The sequence below is a fragment of the Carassius auratus genome, chromosome 35, assembly GCF_003368295.1.
Source record: "Carassius auratus strain Wakin chromosome 35, ASM336829v1, whole genome shotgun sequence".
Classification (NCBI taxonomy): domain Eukaryota; kingdom Metazoa; phylum Chordata; class Actinopteri; order Cypriniformes; family Cyprinidae; genus Carassius; species Carassius auratus.
Window position 1 is genome coordinate 7629988 of NC_039277.1, and position 13260 is coordinate 7643247.

Here is a 13260-nt window from a genome sequence, read left to right on the forward strand (position 1 = left end):
TTCAGTGTCACAAGATCCTTCAGAAATCATTCTAATATTCTGATTTCCTGTTAAAGAAACATTTCTTATTGCTAGCCATGTTGAAAACAGTTGTGCTGGTCCATATTTTTATGGAAATAAAAAGTACAGTATAACAGTCTTCAATATCAGGATTAATTTAATGCATCTTTGCAGAAAAAAAAAAAAAGACTCTTAAGATTTGAGCGGTAGTGTAAATATAATTTAACAGCATAGAATGCCAAATAAAATATTCTGACCACTAATAAAATCCCCCATAATTCACAAAACAAAGTATGGAAAAAAAGGCCTATAAAAGACTACGTATGTGAGCAAACACTGACCTGCACTGATGTTCATGGCTGTTTTAACCAATGTATCCATTACTGGTCCCAACATGAGTTGATTTTCACTCTAGAGAGTTAAATGTATCGGAGTAGTTACTTAACCTGACCCTGGAGCTTCCAGCCCTGCAAATGTTGCAGTTACCGTTGCAAATTATTGTCCCAAAACCACTTGGGGCTGGTGGAGTCTTAAGAGATGAAATATTTTGATACAATTCATGTTATTAAAATATTTATTTTGTGGATGCATTGATCAGTGGGTTTTATCTGTTCCCTGACACATTTACCCAGAACCCTGTTTTTGAGTCCAAACTCCGTATTATTGCCACCTGATGGACTCAGAGGGTATAAACTACAGCCCTAAAATACACACTTGCAATACAGCCTAGAACTAGTGTAACTATCATAAGAGTTCCAAACAGTAAGAAAAGCAATACAGTTACGTTTTCTCAAAAGTAAACACTTATAAGAGCTGTATTAAGATTTTCTGTACTCTGGTCATCTACTGCATTCCAGATCACCCCATTGGGCAGTATTCAGGTCTCTTTCCCCAGTCTGAAGACCGACTTTGATCCTCACTCTTTATAATGTCTCCATCTCTCTCACATCCACCCTTATGTCTCAGAATCTGACAGCAGCCTGCCAGAATTCATTCTAATACCTTATTTCAATTAACTTCCATTCTGAAGTTCACACAGAACTGAACTCTGTGATTCTTGAGATTTCAGATTAAAAACTTGCACAGCGCTGAAATGATTTACCCAAACTGGGCTCGTATTGTGGCTGTTGCCGTGGTGGAGTTCATAAGGAAACCTGAAATCAAATAAGACGAAATTGACAGTACTGCCAATTTCCACATATTCAAAGCAGGAGATGAACTTAAATATTTGAGCAGCAGCCCTACGATTTCTGGAGGTCTTGGCAGGCATTGTGGCAGGTTACTGAAATCTGGGCCTCTATCTTGAAAGGGCGAATAATGTGTACAAACACACAAACTAAAAATACAAGGCGATTGTGCAAGCTTCTTAACACTCCTTCACAGTCAAGTACTTTATTCTTATTAATAACGCTTTTTTTTTCATTAAAAAAATCTTTGCAATATACAACACCATTTTAGACAAGACAATTCTGTTTACAACTAAATTCAGATCAGTTACGGGTCATTCAGAACCTAGACGAGCAGACAGTGGAAAGGGGAACAAGACGGACAGCGCTAAAAATTAGAAATGGAGGGACATATCAGGAGAGGAGTCAAAAAACTACAATTATTCATACGATTTCACAAGAAAAGAAAATATGAAGTCAATCTCCCAGCCTAAAAAATAAAAATAAAAAAGAAGCATTAAAAAAAAAAAAAAAAACGTAAGACAGAAACCGAGGGGGTTGACCAGCACACATTACACATCCCATCGCTCACTCATTCATGCAGAACAGTCCTGAGGGAAGGAAGGCACTCAAACCTTGCCTTCTCCCTTTAGTTTTTCATATTTCTTTTTGAATCAATAAAAATAAAACAAAAGATTGATACAGAGTCCATGAGCCCAGGGGCGGAGCCGGGGCAGCCGTCACTCTGTATTCGGTGGCAGGGGTGAGGGGGGGCTTCAACACCCACCCTTAATGGCATCGCTCTCTCCATCTTTTCTCCGCCTCCTCCTCCGCAGAGATGGAGAAAGAGAACTGATGCAGTTTGTGTTGTGGGGCGGCCCTCAAAACGACTGAAGAGGGGGAGAAATAAAACGGACAGATGGAGAGAGGAGGGTGAAGTTAAGGGGGGTGGTGGTGGCGTTCCTCGACCTTTGATCCCGGCACACTTCCACAGAGACTGGGTCACCCGAACAGTCCCCACACACACTCGCACACACTCCGCACGCCACCAGGGCTTCCCTGTCAAGAGATCACGTGCATGCAAATTAGAGTTTGCATTTTGATGCGTGTGAACTTTAATCAAATCGAGTCAAAACACATGCTACCTGCTATCTGGATATGTAGGTATACGTGCGGGACGGCGATCGTCCTTCCGTCTGCCCATTGGTCGACACATTGAGGAAGTCCCAGATAAGGATAGTGTCGTCGTGAGAACTGCTGATGATCTGGAACTCATCGAATTGGAGCCGGAACACTCGGCCAGAATGTTCCTACACGCAGACAAAAAAAAGAAACTTTTCACGACAACACTGCTGCAGATCAAAATCATTCCCAGATTGGGAAAGACTATGGTGCAATTAATGTGTGACAATGCAGAGGGCTGATGAACTATACACGACTGATATGAGTAACCGAACAGAGACTGTCAGAAGTAAATAACAGCAGTTAACCAATCACACAGCGGTTAATTGGCTGATATTTGGGAATTTGAGATCATTGATAAAAACTTTGCAAATTTTGTTGAATTGTACACATTTAAAGATTTGTCCTTAACAAAAAAAGCTTGAGAGCCTGAAAACAAGTCAGTAGTCTAGCATGTATAAGGGATCTTAATCGTTGTGTGGGAACTCACCACTAGTGTACGTAGACACAGAGTGCTGGCTGGGGCTCGTGGATCAAGAGCAGCTTGTAGGTCCCATACTTTAATTTTACTGCACACACAAACAAACATTAAAAACACATTAGACGATGCACATAAAAATACGACCATCATAAATCCATGGTAAATCGGTTAAAATTCCCTCTCTCATTATTATGTTGTAAAGCAGTTTTAGAGGCAATTTCACACACAAACTACAGATAATCTGTAATTCAATTGTGGGCTTTGTGGGATTAAAAGTGACTGCTTCCTCAGCAGTGTGGGTATTGTGCACTGCCTGTGTATCAGACTAATGACCAGACAAATGCAACTCCACAATTAAAGATGCGAGAATAAAGAGATCATTCACATCATGGACAGGAATAAACCAGCCATAATCCAGCCAAAAAATATATAATCCCCCAGAGTACAATACATTTCTACAACAGCACAGCAGTGTGAGGAGATCAAATAAAGGGTTTGCTAATACATTTATTCTAAAATCAGCATCTCTAACTGCAATGTTACAAACTTTTTTTTTTTTTTTTGACTTTACAACAACTTCCCCTCAGCTCCTTATTTGATTAGCAGATCGTGCACGACTCCCGCTTTGCTGCAGATTGCCAATTTATGTAAAACATTTATTTTTCTTTTCAAATAAGAGAGTGTTTTCAGTTTTTCATGGTTTCCGCAGGTCATTACAAAGTCTTACATTTATTTGTGTCAAATTTAAGGCCATAAAGAGTATTAAATGATATAAGAAAGTCTTAATTATAATTTCAATATGCCTTAAATTTGGGGATGGAAAGAGCAGAATTGCGATATGGCTTAATGTGAAGATTGAACTTCAAAAGGCTCTGATTTCATTAAATAACCATGAGCACTGCACATTTCGGAGTCAGATGCTGCTCTGTCTTGTGTACAGCTGCATTTCTGCCATTCCAAAAGCTCGACCTGTCAAGCGGCATTTTCAACAAGTCAGTCTGCTGTTTTTGTTCAGACCAAAGCAAAATTCAATGTTATTTAATTGATACAATAATTGATACACTGATATATTTTCTGGATGCTATATAAGCTGAAAGTTTATCATCTTATAAAGATTTATTTTTGTGAAACCCATATTTGAACTGTAAATCTCGCTTTTTAGAAATCAGGAGTGGAAGGGGAAATCAAGCAGGATGTTGTGTTGATGTCAATTTGCAATCCCATTTTAATGACAGGCTTTATGCATTTGTCAATCCTCCATGCTTCCTATCGGGGGAATGAACGCAGCACTCTGATTGGTCGAACTCTTCTTTTCCTGTTGCTTGATTGGAGTACTGCGTGTGGACAAGAGGCATCACCAGGTTTTTGCGACGCAAAATTAGTACAGGTTGGCAGGTCTGAAAAAGTGACAACAAAACTTCCTTCAACTTTGAACTAATCAGACTCAGGCGTACCCATCATATGCTCCACTGACGATCCGCTTGTTATCAAAGCGAATACAGCGAACAAGTTCCTCGTGCCCTTCCAAAACCCGTAAGCAAGCTCCACACTCAATATCCCACAGCCTGGAGAAAGAGATTAACACAAAGTTTGTGAAAAAAATAAATAAACCCTACATGCAAAGAATACGAACTGGCTGAAACCATTATTTTAATTAAAACCAGAGAATTAATCTAATTGTCATTACTGTTCATTTTTGAAATTTCTTAATTCACTCAACTACTAATTACACAAACTTGAATGATTGCTTCTTCACACACACACCTGATGGTGTTGTCTGAGGAGCCGCTGACCACAAGTCTGTCTCTGTACTGCAGGCAGGCAATTCCTCGCTTATGGCCGTTTAGTGTCCGAACAAACTCACAGGTGCTTGTACTCCACACCTGCAGAACACATTAGATCACACAACAGGATTAAACAATAAACACTTTAAATCTGTTCCTAATCACTGCCATCTTTCTCTAGAATAATCCACAGGCATATTCAATAAACAACCAGTACATTTAAACCCAGGAAGTCAAGTATGTGCACATGAGAAAACCCTTCTAGACATGTACACACACAACCAGCCCTTACTGCCTGCCTCATTATTTGGGGAATGTTTTGATATGGCAGGGGATGCAGGATGACTTGGCACCCCTTCCGGAGTGATGAGTGAAATGGATCAGGGAGAATTAAGAAAATATTACACTGCTGCCCTCTGCTGGGAAATTCTATGCTTTGGACTAAACAAGCAGACACCTGAATACTCAGTAAAAGTCTAGCTGCATGACAATATAGTCTAGTCCACTCATCTTATTGTTGCCAAGAATCCAACACACTTCAACAGGGTCTGAATGATATGAACCGGGGTATAATACATTCAGAGATTGGCGTGCTGACCTTTATGGTCCGATCCCCAGAGGCAGAGACAATGTACTTGTCGTCAAAGTCGACCACGTTGACAGCAGCCCTGTGACCGACGAGGACCCGGCGGAGACTGATGTCTGTAGGAGAGGCCATGTCCCACACGGCGATGGAGCGATCCTTCGAGCAGGTGACCATCAGCCCGTTACAGAATCGCAGGTGGAGCACCGCCTCGTTGTGATGGATCAGAGTGTTCAGAACCTCCCCCGAGGTCACATCCCACACTCTGAGTAAAAAGAGAAGGCAAGCAAAGTCAGCCTTGATTTTATCAGCTCCTTATTCATTCCAGCTGAACAGATATGTGGAGTGTTGGTGGGGGTTGGGGGGCTACTGGAAGAAATTAACAGAGGACTTCTAGAGAGTGAGAGAAGGATAGAAATCTGACCTGACAGTGGAATCAGAGGAGCCGGTAACAATGACTCTCTCATCGTACTGCAGACACAGCACAGAGCCTGTGTGCCCCGTCAGGATCTTCAAACACTCCAGAGTCTGTTTATCCCATATCTGAATGTTAACACATAAGACATCGTTTTACAGTTGAAAACAAGAATTTCACAAAGTCAAATATAAACTTCTGTTAACTAGAGTAGACTCATCATTTAAATAGATTTTGGCATGATTATGTCTTTAAGCCAGATCTCTTATAAAACGTGATATTTGGGGCAGATTTGACATTGGCAGATTTGACATTGCTTGTTTGAGTTTGTGTAAAACAAGCCAGTTCCTGTTGACAAGAGACCTAATTTTTTTTACTTGGGGCAGACTGGACCATGCATTTTTGAGTTCACCTTCATGCCATTAATAGCATGTTTAATCAGTCAGCTAAATATTGCGAGAATGGTTTAACATGTTTCTACCATGTTGCTAGCAGGGCTCAACATTAACACTTGTCCAGGATATGTGGATTTTGTGAAGGGGCAGGTGGAAGATCATTTTACTTGCCTGACCGGACATGTAACATGATTAAAACGCAAATAATAAAAAATAACTTGGGCAGCACTGAAACTTTGGCAAGAATGAATCTGATTGAATTACTTTCAGTGTAAACGGTGACTGATAACAATGTATTGACAGTATCGAGGCTTGCACAGCCTGTCTGACTCATGGAAAAATATGAACTAAAATGGCACACACAAATGAACAAACATACATTTAAAAAAATAAACAAAATATTCTACATAATATATGATACAGGTAACATCACATTTCCCAACTATCAGCGCAATTGCAAAGTTTACACTGATTTTATACAACAGTAGTAATATTAACTGAATTACATTTTCGACATGCTACTGACCATTTGCTCCATTTCACTAATGAAAATAGTTCTAAGCAAAACCACAGCAGAACTGTTGTGCATCTCCGAGCAACACACAACAGTGTTTCGTTACTGAATGATTGTAGGAGGTCATAACAGTATTAAACATGTCACTTCCTGTTGCCTGCAGGTGGCGCTATGACTATAACTGAATACGGGCAGGGACGTGTTCAGGACAGGACTCCTATCAAACGTGTGAAGTTTGGGGCAGACAAGAGTTACAGCAACTTCTCTTTTTATGGCGAAACGCTAAACTTTGTCAGGCTTCCAGGGACACACTATTGACAGTAACTCAAGATCTTCGCAATTTAGCGTCGCAAAGGCCTTATGATTACACTCGCTAAATTTGAAGATGATCCGATTAAAACTGTAAGAGACCTGAAAATGAAAAAGAAGGGCACAAAAATTCTAATTCAAAATGGCTGGCTTCCTGTTGCATTTAAGACTTCTCTCCAAAATACTTTTTTGAAGTTATCGGGATATTACATACATGAACCAAATTTCGTAAATGTACGATGACCAATTCTGAAACCCATATCTGACATACATTTTTGCCTGTTCTGATGTGTGCGCAAAGTTTAAGTTGAGCATGTTCAGGCCCTCAAAAATGTGATTCACTTTGGAGAAGAATAGACAGCGATTCTAAGAGGGTTCTCACAATAACTTTTTACTGATATTGTCACCTACGACACATCCCTAGAGATACACCTCCTCTCCCACAACAAGAGCAGAAAGATCATGGCACATTACCACAGAGTTTAGTCCTAAGAGTAAGAAAATGTAACATACCCCTGTATATACACAACCAGTATCAACAGTCACTGTTGCCTTAGAAAGTGTGACATGAATCATTTCACCGTTTCAATTTCCTCTCTCTAGTTTCAGTATTATAATACAGAAGTGGCGAGCTTTAGTTGTGTAAATCTAAACCTCAAGCATGTTTCTGTTTAAAGAGCTTTAAAACTATCCCTCCATCCTAAATCCCTTTGTTAGCAGAATCCATGTTCCTCTAAAGTGTAAAAAAAAAAAAAAAAAAATCACGTAGTTGCAAAATGTGATTAGCATAATTCAAGAGAACACACTTGATGTCAGATGCGGTTTGTGTTTTTTAATGAAACCGTTGTTGGGATGCACTCAGCCCTTGTGGTTTTTACTGTTGACGACTTCACTAAACCCACAGGAGGTTCACAAGAAATGCACTGGCAGAGCGTGGTCGCACCTTGATGGAGTTATCGCGTAGACCGCTGATGATCTTTTCGTCATCATACTGGAGGCAGTAAACACCTTTGCTGTTCTCCGACCTACACTGGATCCTCTGCAGGTTATGTCGGCCGCACCTCCAGTTCGCCTCGATGGTCTGCAAACAGAAACGGCACATATCGGCAATTTAGTTACACAGAGACAATCAGTTTGCTCAAAAATGATTATGCATGTACACAAAAAAAAAAACAAGTGTCCCATTTCATCATTACATTTGAAAATGTAGTATCAAAATAGCTGATGGCTGCATACTCTGATTACTCAGAGGGCTGCTATGAAGAAGACAAAGAGCTGGGTCACATGAGGCCTGCCGCCTACCCCTGAGGTGTAATCACTGGTCCTGCTCGTTCAAATGAACAAACAAACGCTCCAAGTTACTACCTTCCTTTTTTTTTTTTTTAATGCTGACATGAGCAGACAAGATCTAACATCGTATTACACTCATAAAAGGACGAGCGAGAAAGAAGCGATGGTTGCTTTGCCCACCTCAATGTCCTGAATGATTTTTGGATAAAGAGAGCGGTAGTAGGAGTTTGGAGGAACTTCTGTTGTGCGGTTCTTGAACAGGTATTTTTCCCTGTGAAGGAAACAGAAAAGGCAATAAACATTCAACTTCATAATTCATGACCAAATAAGATGTACAAGACAGTCTAAATGGAGGTTCCCAGCATGTCTGGTGGAGAATTACACCACTGTAAGATAATGATCAGGTTGTTCTTAAACCTCATGTATAAATGAGGGGGTTTGGGGGATGTAAACAGTCATATCAGCACTGAGACTCACCACTGGTGTCTCTCTGAAAGGCCCTTCCACAGTGGGTCTGTCCGAACCATCCTCTCGATCAGCTTCTTCCACAACATGCCTTCGGATATTACACGCTGCCATTCTTTACACACCAGCTCAGCCGAACAGAGCGAGCGCGCATCCAGGAAGGACAAGATGTTCTCCGCTATATGATCCAGACCCTGAGCTGGAAGACAAATTGAAATGGAGTTTAAATAAGGGTGTCAGTGTTGAAAGCTATAAAACTAGGATTTCAGTTAAAAAAAAAATTAAAGTAAAGAAAACCTTAGCATAAAATCACATTCACTTACATTATATTGCAATGTAAGTGATTTCAAATCAAGAGATACTAAAACAGGCCAAGACATGCATGGTCTATTTAATCTTAGGGTTATAAAGGAATTCAGAATGAGGACTGTGTTTGTTACCTGGAAGTGCCGTTATGAAGTCCCTTTGGAGCATGGGTTTGAGGTAGGAGTTTATGTGGCCGTGTTGGTAATGGCACATTCGTGAGATCAGGTGCTCCACAAACTCCACCTGGTCTGCCTCAGACCACTGATCAAAGAGCTGGATGCACACGTCCTTCTCCTTCTCGTAATTTCCCTCTGACGGCCGCTTCCTAGAGCCTGTCAAGGGTCCATTACTCACCTGAGGACAGATAAAAGTAGGCTAGAAGCATCGTAAAAGGAAAAACAAATAAATGGATATATTAGATGAGACAAAAATGAAATGAAAATATCTGTATTGGAAAGGTACAAAGAAAACAATTTGAAACATACTAAAATACTATCATAGTATTTCAAGGCAGATGCATTTACTTTGTAAAGAACAGTGCTGCAGGTGCTCTACTATTAGGGTGCTTTCACACTTGGTTCGATTGTTTGGTCCTAACTGGAGTCTGATTGGCACAGGAGAAGGTGGCAAAATGCGTAGCGTTGCTCTCTTTACTTTTATATTTGTTTTTGAACCATTGGTTTGGTTTCCAAAGCTTTTGTACATAACGGCACTCGTCTTATGAATGTACTGCAAATGCTCTAACAAATGCTGAAGGCATTCAGAAATGAGATGCACAGCTCTCTCCCTGCAATGCAAGTCAGTGATGCTTGGGAGTGATTGACAAACACATACTTTTATCAAATTATATGTCATTAATGCTCTGTACCAGAGTTTACTTGAACCATAACCCAGATTACCCCTTTTAAGCGGTTTCTGGTATGGTTCACAGGTGCGCATCAGAGTTCAGGAAGACAGCGTTCACGTTATCCAAATGACCAAATTCTGACATAAATCAGACCGGGGGAACACCAAAATAGCTAGTGTGAAAGCATTCTTAAGAGAGCAAAATACAGTTCCTGTCCTGTTTCTTTGTAGAAAAGTTTAGTTAAAGATTCACACACTTTCTGGTAGTCAAAAGTCCTAATGGCCTAATGTGTGGTTACTCTGCTAAAACATCTGTACCAGCTTTAGGGGAACTGATCTTATTCATTCACTAAAATACATTTGGTTTCATTAATAGTAAAAACAAAAATGCCTCTGAAATCTCTGCAAGTGATGCTTTTTGGTTTCATATGAAATTCAGGTATAGAAGTGTCTTACATTTCTGTTCAAAGGTTCGGGGTTAGTAAGATTTTCTTCTCAAGAAATTAATACTTTCAGCAAGGACATATTCAATTAATCAAAAATTACATTAAATACATTTATAATTTTACAAGAGTTAAATTATATTCTTTTGAACTTTCCATTCGCCGATAATAATCAGAAATGTTTCTTGAGCATTAAAGCAGCATGTTAGAATGATTTCTGAAGGATCACATTATTACCGTTTTACTGTATTTTTGATCAAATAAATGAAACCAAGCTGAGCACAACAGACTTCAAAAACATTACACAATCTAGCCAACATCAAATGTTTGAACAGAAGTACAAGTGTCCAGATAATTTGGCGATGAATGTAATTATACAGGACATCTCAAAAATGCAAGAGGAAACCTAAATACGATAAAAGTCTGCGGAAATGGACAATGAGGTTTTCCAGACGCAGATTAGGCCGTGCCCTACAACAAACCCCTAAGTCAAAAGTCCTTCAACATAGAACATACTGCATAGTCCAGGGAGAGGCTACTCAACAGATCCTTATTGTTGTATTGGTTTATTATTTTATCAGACTTTGACACACTTCACTGAGGTACGCCTCGTCCACCTCACCTTAATCACGGTGATCTTTGGGGAGCGGTCTGCAGTCTGCGAGTCCATGACAGAGATGTTCTGCAAAAGAAACAGCATTTCATTATTATTATTATTATTATTTATAAATCCATAGCGATATCTGCTTTAAAATCAAACTAAATCTAAAGTTCAAAGAAAGGACCACGATATCAATCAGAACCACTCATATACATAACCTACGCAAGACAACCCTTTCAACATCTGCTAGCATACGTTCATAATCACATTGCATTGTTTGTAGGGAGAGCAGATGAAAGGACCGAGCACCAGCCTACGATCTGTGTGCTCAATAATTGGACTGATTCTCCATCAGCATGCAGCAAAGATGTGGGATCGTGGCAGGGCATGTAGGCGTTTGGGTAACATGTCAACAGCTGTCCCCTAGCCAAGGCCATCACTAGGATACGCTTACATCCCAAATACAGCCACGATAGAGATGATGCCATCTATATCATTGCTCTTAATATCACCGACTCAGCACCTGCTTTAATCTGTAACCACTGTTCTTACCATTTAAGATCATCCAAACTCTTTAGAAACTTAGGGTCATTGGACTAAACAAAAATATACTGAAGCTAGACACTGACACCAGTGTTTTTTTAAGCAAAACAGAGAGTATTACATTTTTGTTAATACAAAAGTTGTTTTTTTCTACAAAGTTTTCATTATTTCCATTTTAAATGTAGCTGCTTTAGGATTTAGTAAGTTAGACTAAATGAAAATAGGAAAACTGCTTTGACAACCTGAAAAACAAATAAGTTTTTTTTTAATGTTTTCTTTGGTTTTAGTTTATAATAACTCTGACTGATACATGATAAAGTCTGGGATTCATTTCAAACCATATTTCTAGGTCAGCAGAGCAGGTATCTTAGATTTATTATGGGTCTCTGCAGTCTATACACAAATCCACATGGCTTGTTATCTTCAAGCAGAAGCCATTTATCTATCTTCCTCAAGCTTCACAATACAAGCGGACAAACTCAAGTGCCTTCACTCCTACCCTTCACAGTATCCATGGCAACACGAAGCAAATCCATTTTGCAAACTGATTCTATAATGTTATTGTATTGACTAGGAGAGATATTGATTCAGAGCCTTATTAATTAAGAGCACATTTAAACAAGTCATGCACTTAACTTCAAAGATACTATAAAAATGTTTTAAATCTATAACATAACTATTATATTTAAAATTAATAATGAGAGTAAAGTTACATATGCAAATCACGTAAAAAAAATAAATATTTATTTTTTTTATCAAAAGAATTTCTTCTGCGTTCTTAAGAAGAAAGACCATTTTTGAGCAATTCAGCTTATTTTAATTGTAAGCATTTCACAGATTTACTGTTCAGAAAGTCTGAAAAAAAAAACTGCGTTTGATACGAAAATATCGTAATTACGTTAGCTTGCGTAGGCTAATAGTTTGATGTGGTTAGCCACCTAGCCGCTTGCTATAAATGTTGCTTCCACATCAACAATCAACGTTTGTATTCCACAACAAAATAAGTGTGTGGTTACAAGAACACTAATTATCACTTATCAAACATTGTATTAGCTGACGATATTGTATATTCGCTCATCGTTTGACTCAGAAACGTCATATGAAATTGACAGCAGGAGCGGTTACTTCCTATTACGCAGCTTTAAAGTCCAGTTAAAATGTGCCCTGAAAAGTCAATGTTGCGTTATTGTGAATGACACATTTATATTTTAAACGCTTTAAAACATAGTTAAGTCTTTTGAGACTTTATATACGAACCACAACTCGTCTGTGGAACCAAATCAAAAGGCAGGATTGAGTGGCGCAGAGGCGCCGCAGTGACGCTCAAAGCACCGGCTGAAGTCGATGAGACCCGGCCTCACCACGATGCCGCGGCGGCTTCCCTTTCTCCGTTTTCACGACTAAGATAGCTCAATTAATATTATCAGTCCCCACCGAGAACAACTGTTCGACTTGTCTACTACTGAGACAGCTGCTGTTTCGAGGGAAAGAAACAAACGAGAGAAGTGAAACCGACCAAGATGAGGCAGCGATAGTAGGGCCCTCCCTATCAGTCGAGCCAGCCATTTCTCTCTCTCTCCTCGCCCCTCCTTCCCCTCGCAACTCGATCCCTACCCACTCCACAAGCTGGTTATAATCAACCAGGCTGCCCTTATAACCACTAACATGGATTTTTAAACTCTAAAGTCTTGCGAACATACAAAAAAATGTGTTTCAAAGCATACCGAGTACTCACCATCAGCTCTATGGTTTTGTCCTCCATCTCCGGCTCCATGTTTGTTCCCCGAAACTCGCAGTGAAAATGGAAACCCCGCCCTGCGACACAATCGCGTCACGAAAGGAGGCGGAGAAAGTAGACGTGAGGATGATTTTCCCATTGGCTGTCAAAAAAAAAAAAAACGTAAGGCAAATGGGCGTTGTCCGCGTTATGATTGGAT

At 39.7% G+C, this 13260-nt stretch overlaps 1 protein-coding gene across 6 annotated transcripts; it reads right to left on the reverse strand.

Moving 5' to 3' along the window:
* Positions 1-1353: 1353 nt before the first annotated feature.
* Positions 1354-13215, reverse strand: LOC113054240 (F-box/WD repeat-containing protein 11). Of its 6 annotated transcripts, none has more exons than XM_026219641.1 (13): positions 13048-13215; positions 10802-10861; positions 9025-9244; positions 8597-8783; positions 8300-8390; positions 7773-7910; positions 5621-5739; positions 5212-5461; positions 4594-4712; positions 4284-4394; positions 2839-2917; positions 2312-2476; positions 1354-2225 (listed from the first exon to the last, which is right to left on the reverse strand). In XM_026219641.1, exons 1-12 carry the CDS (start codon positions 13198-13200, stop codon positions 2315-2317), a joined length of 1689 nt encoding a protein of 562 aa, XP_026075426.1. In that variant the 5' UTR covers positions 13201-13215; the 3' UTR covers positions 1354-2225; positions 2312-2314. The 6 variants fall into 6 exon arrangements, with proteins under 6 accessions (XP_026075426.1, XP_026075425.1, XP_026075428.1 ...); XM_026219640.1 differs by having other exon boundaries at positions 9025-9265; XM_026219643.1 differs by having other exon boundaries at positions 13059-13208.
* Positions 13216-13260: the final 45 nt, after the last annotated feature.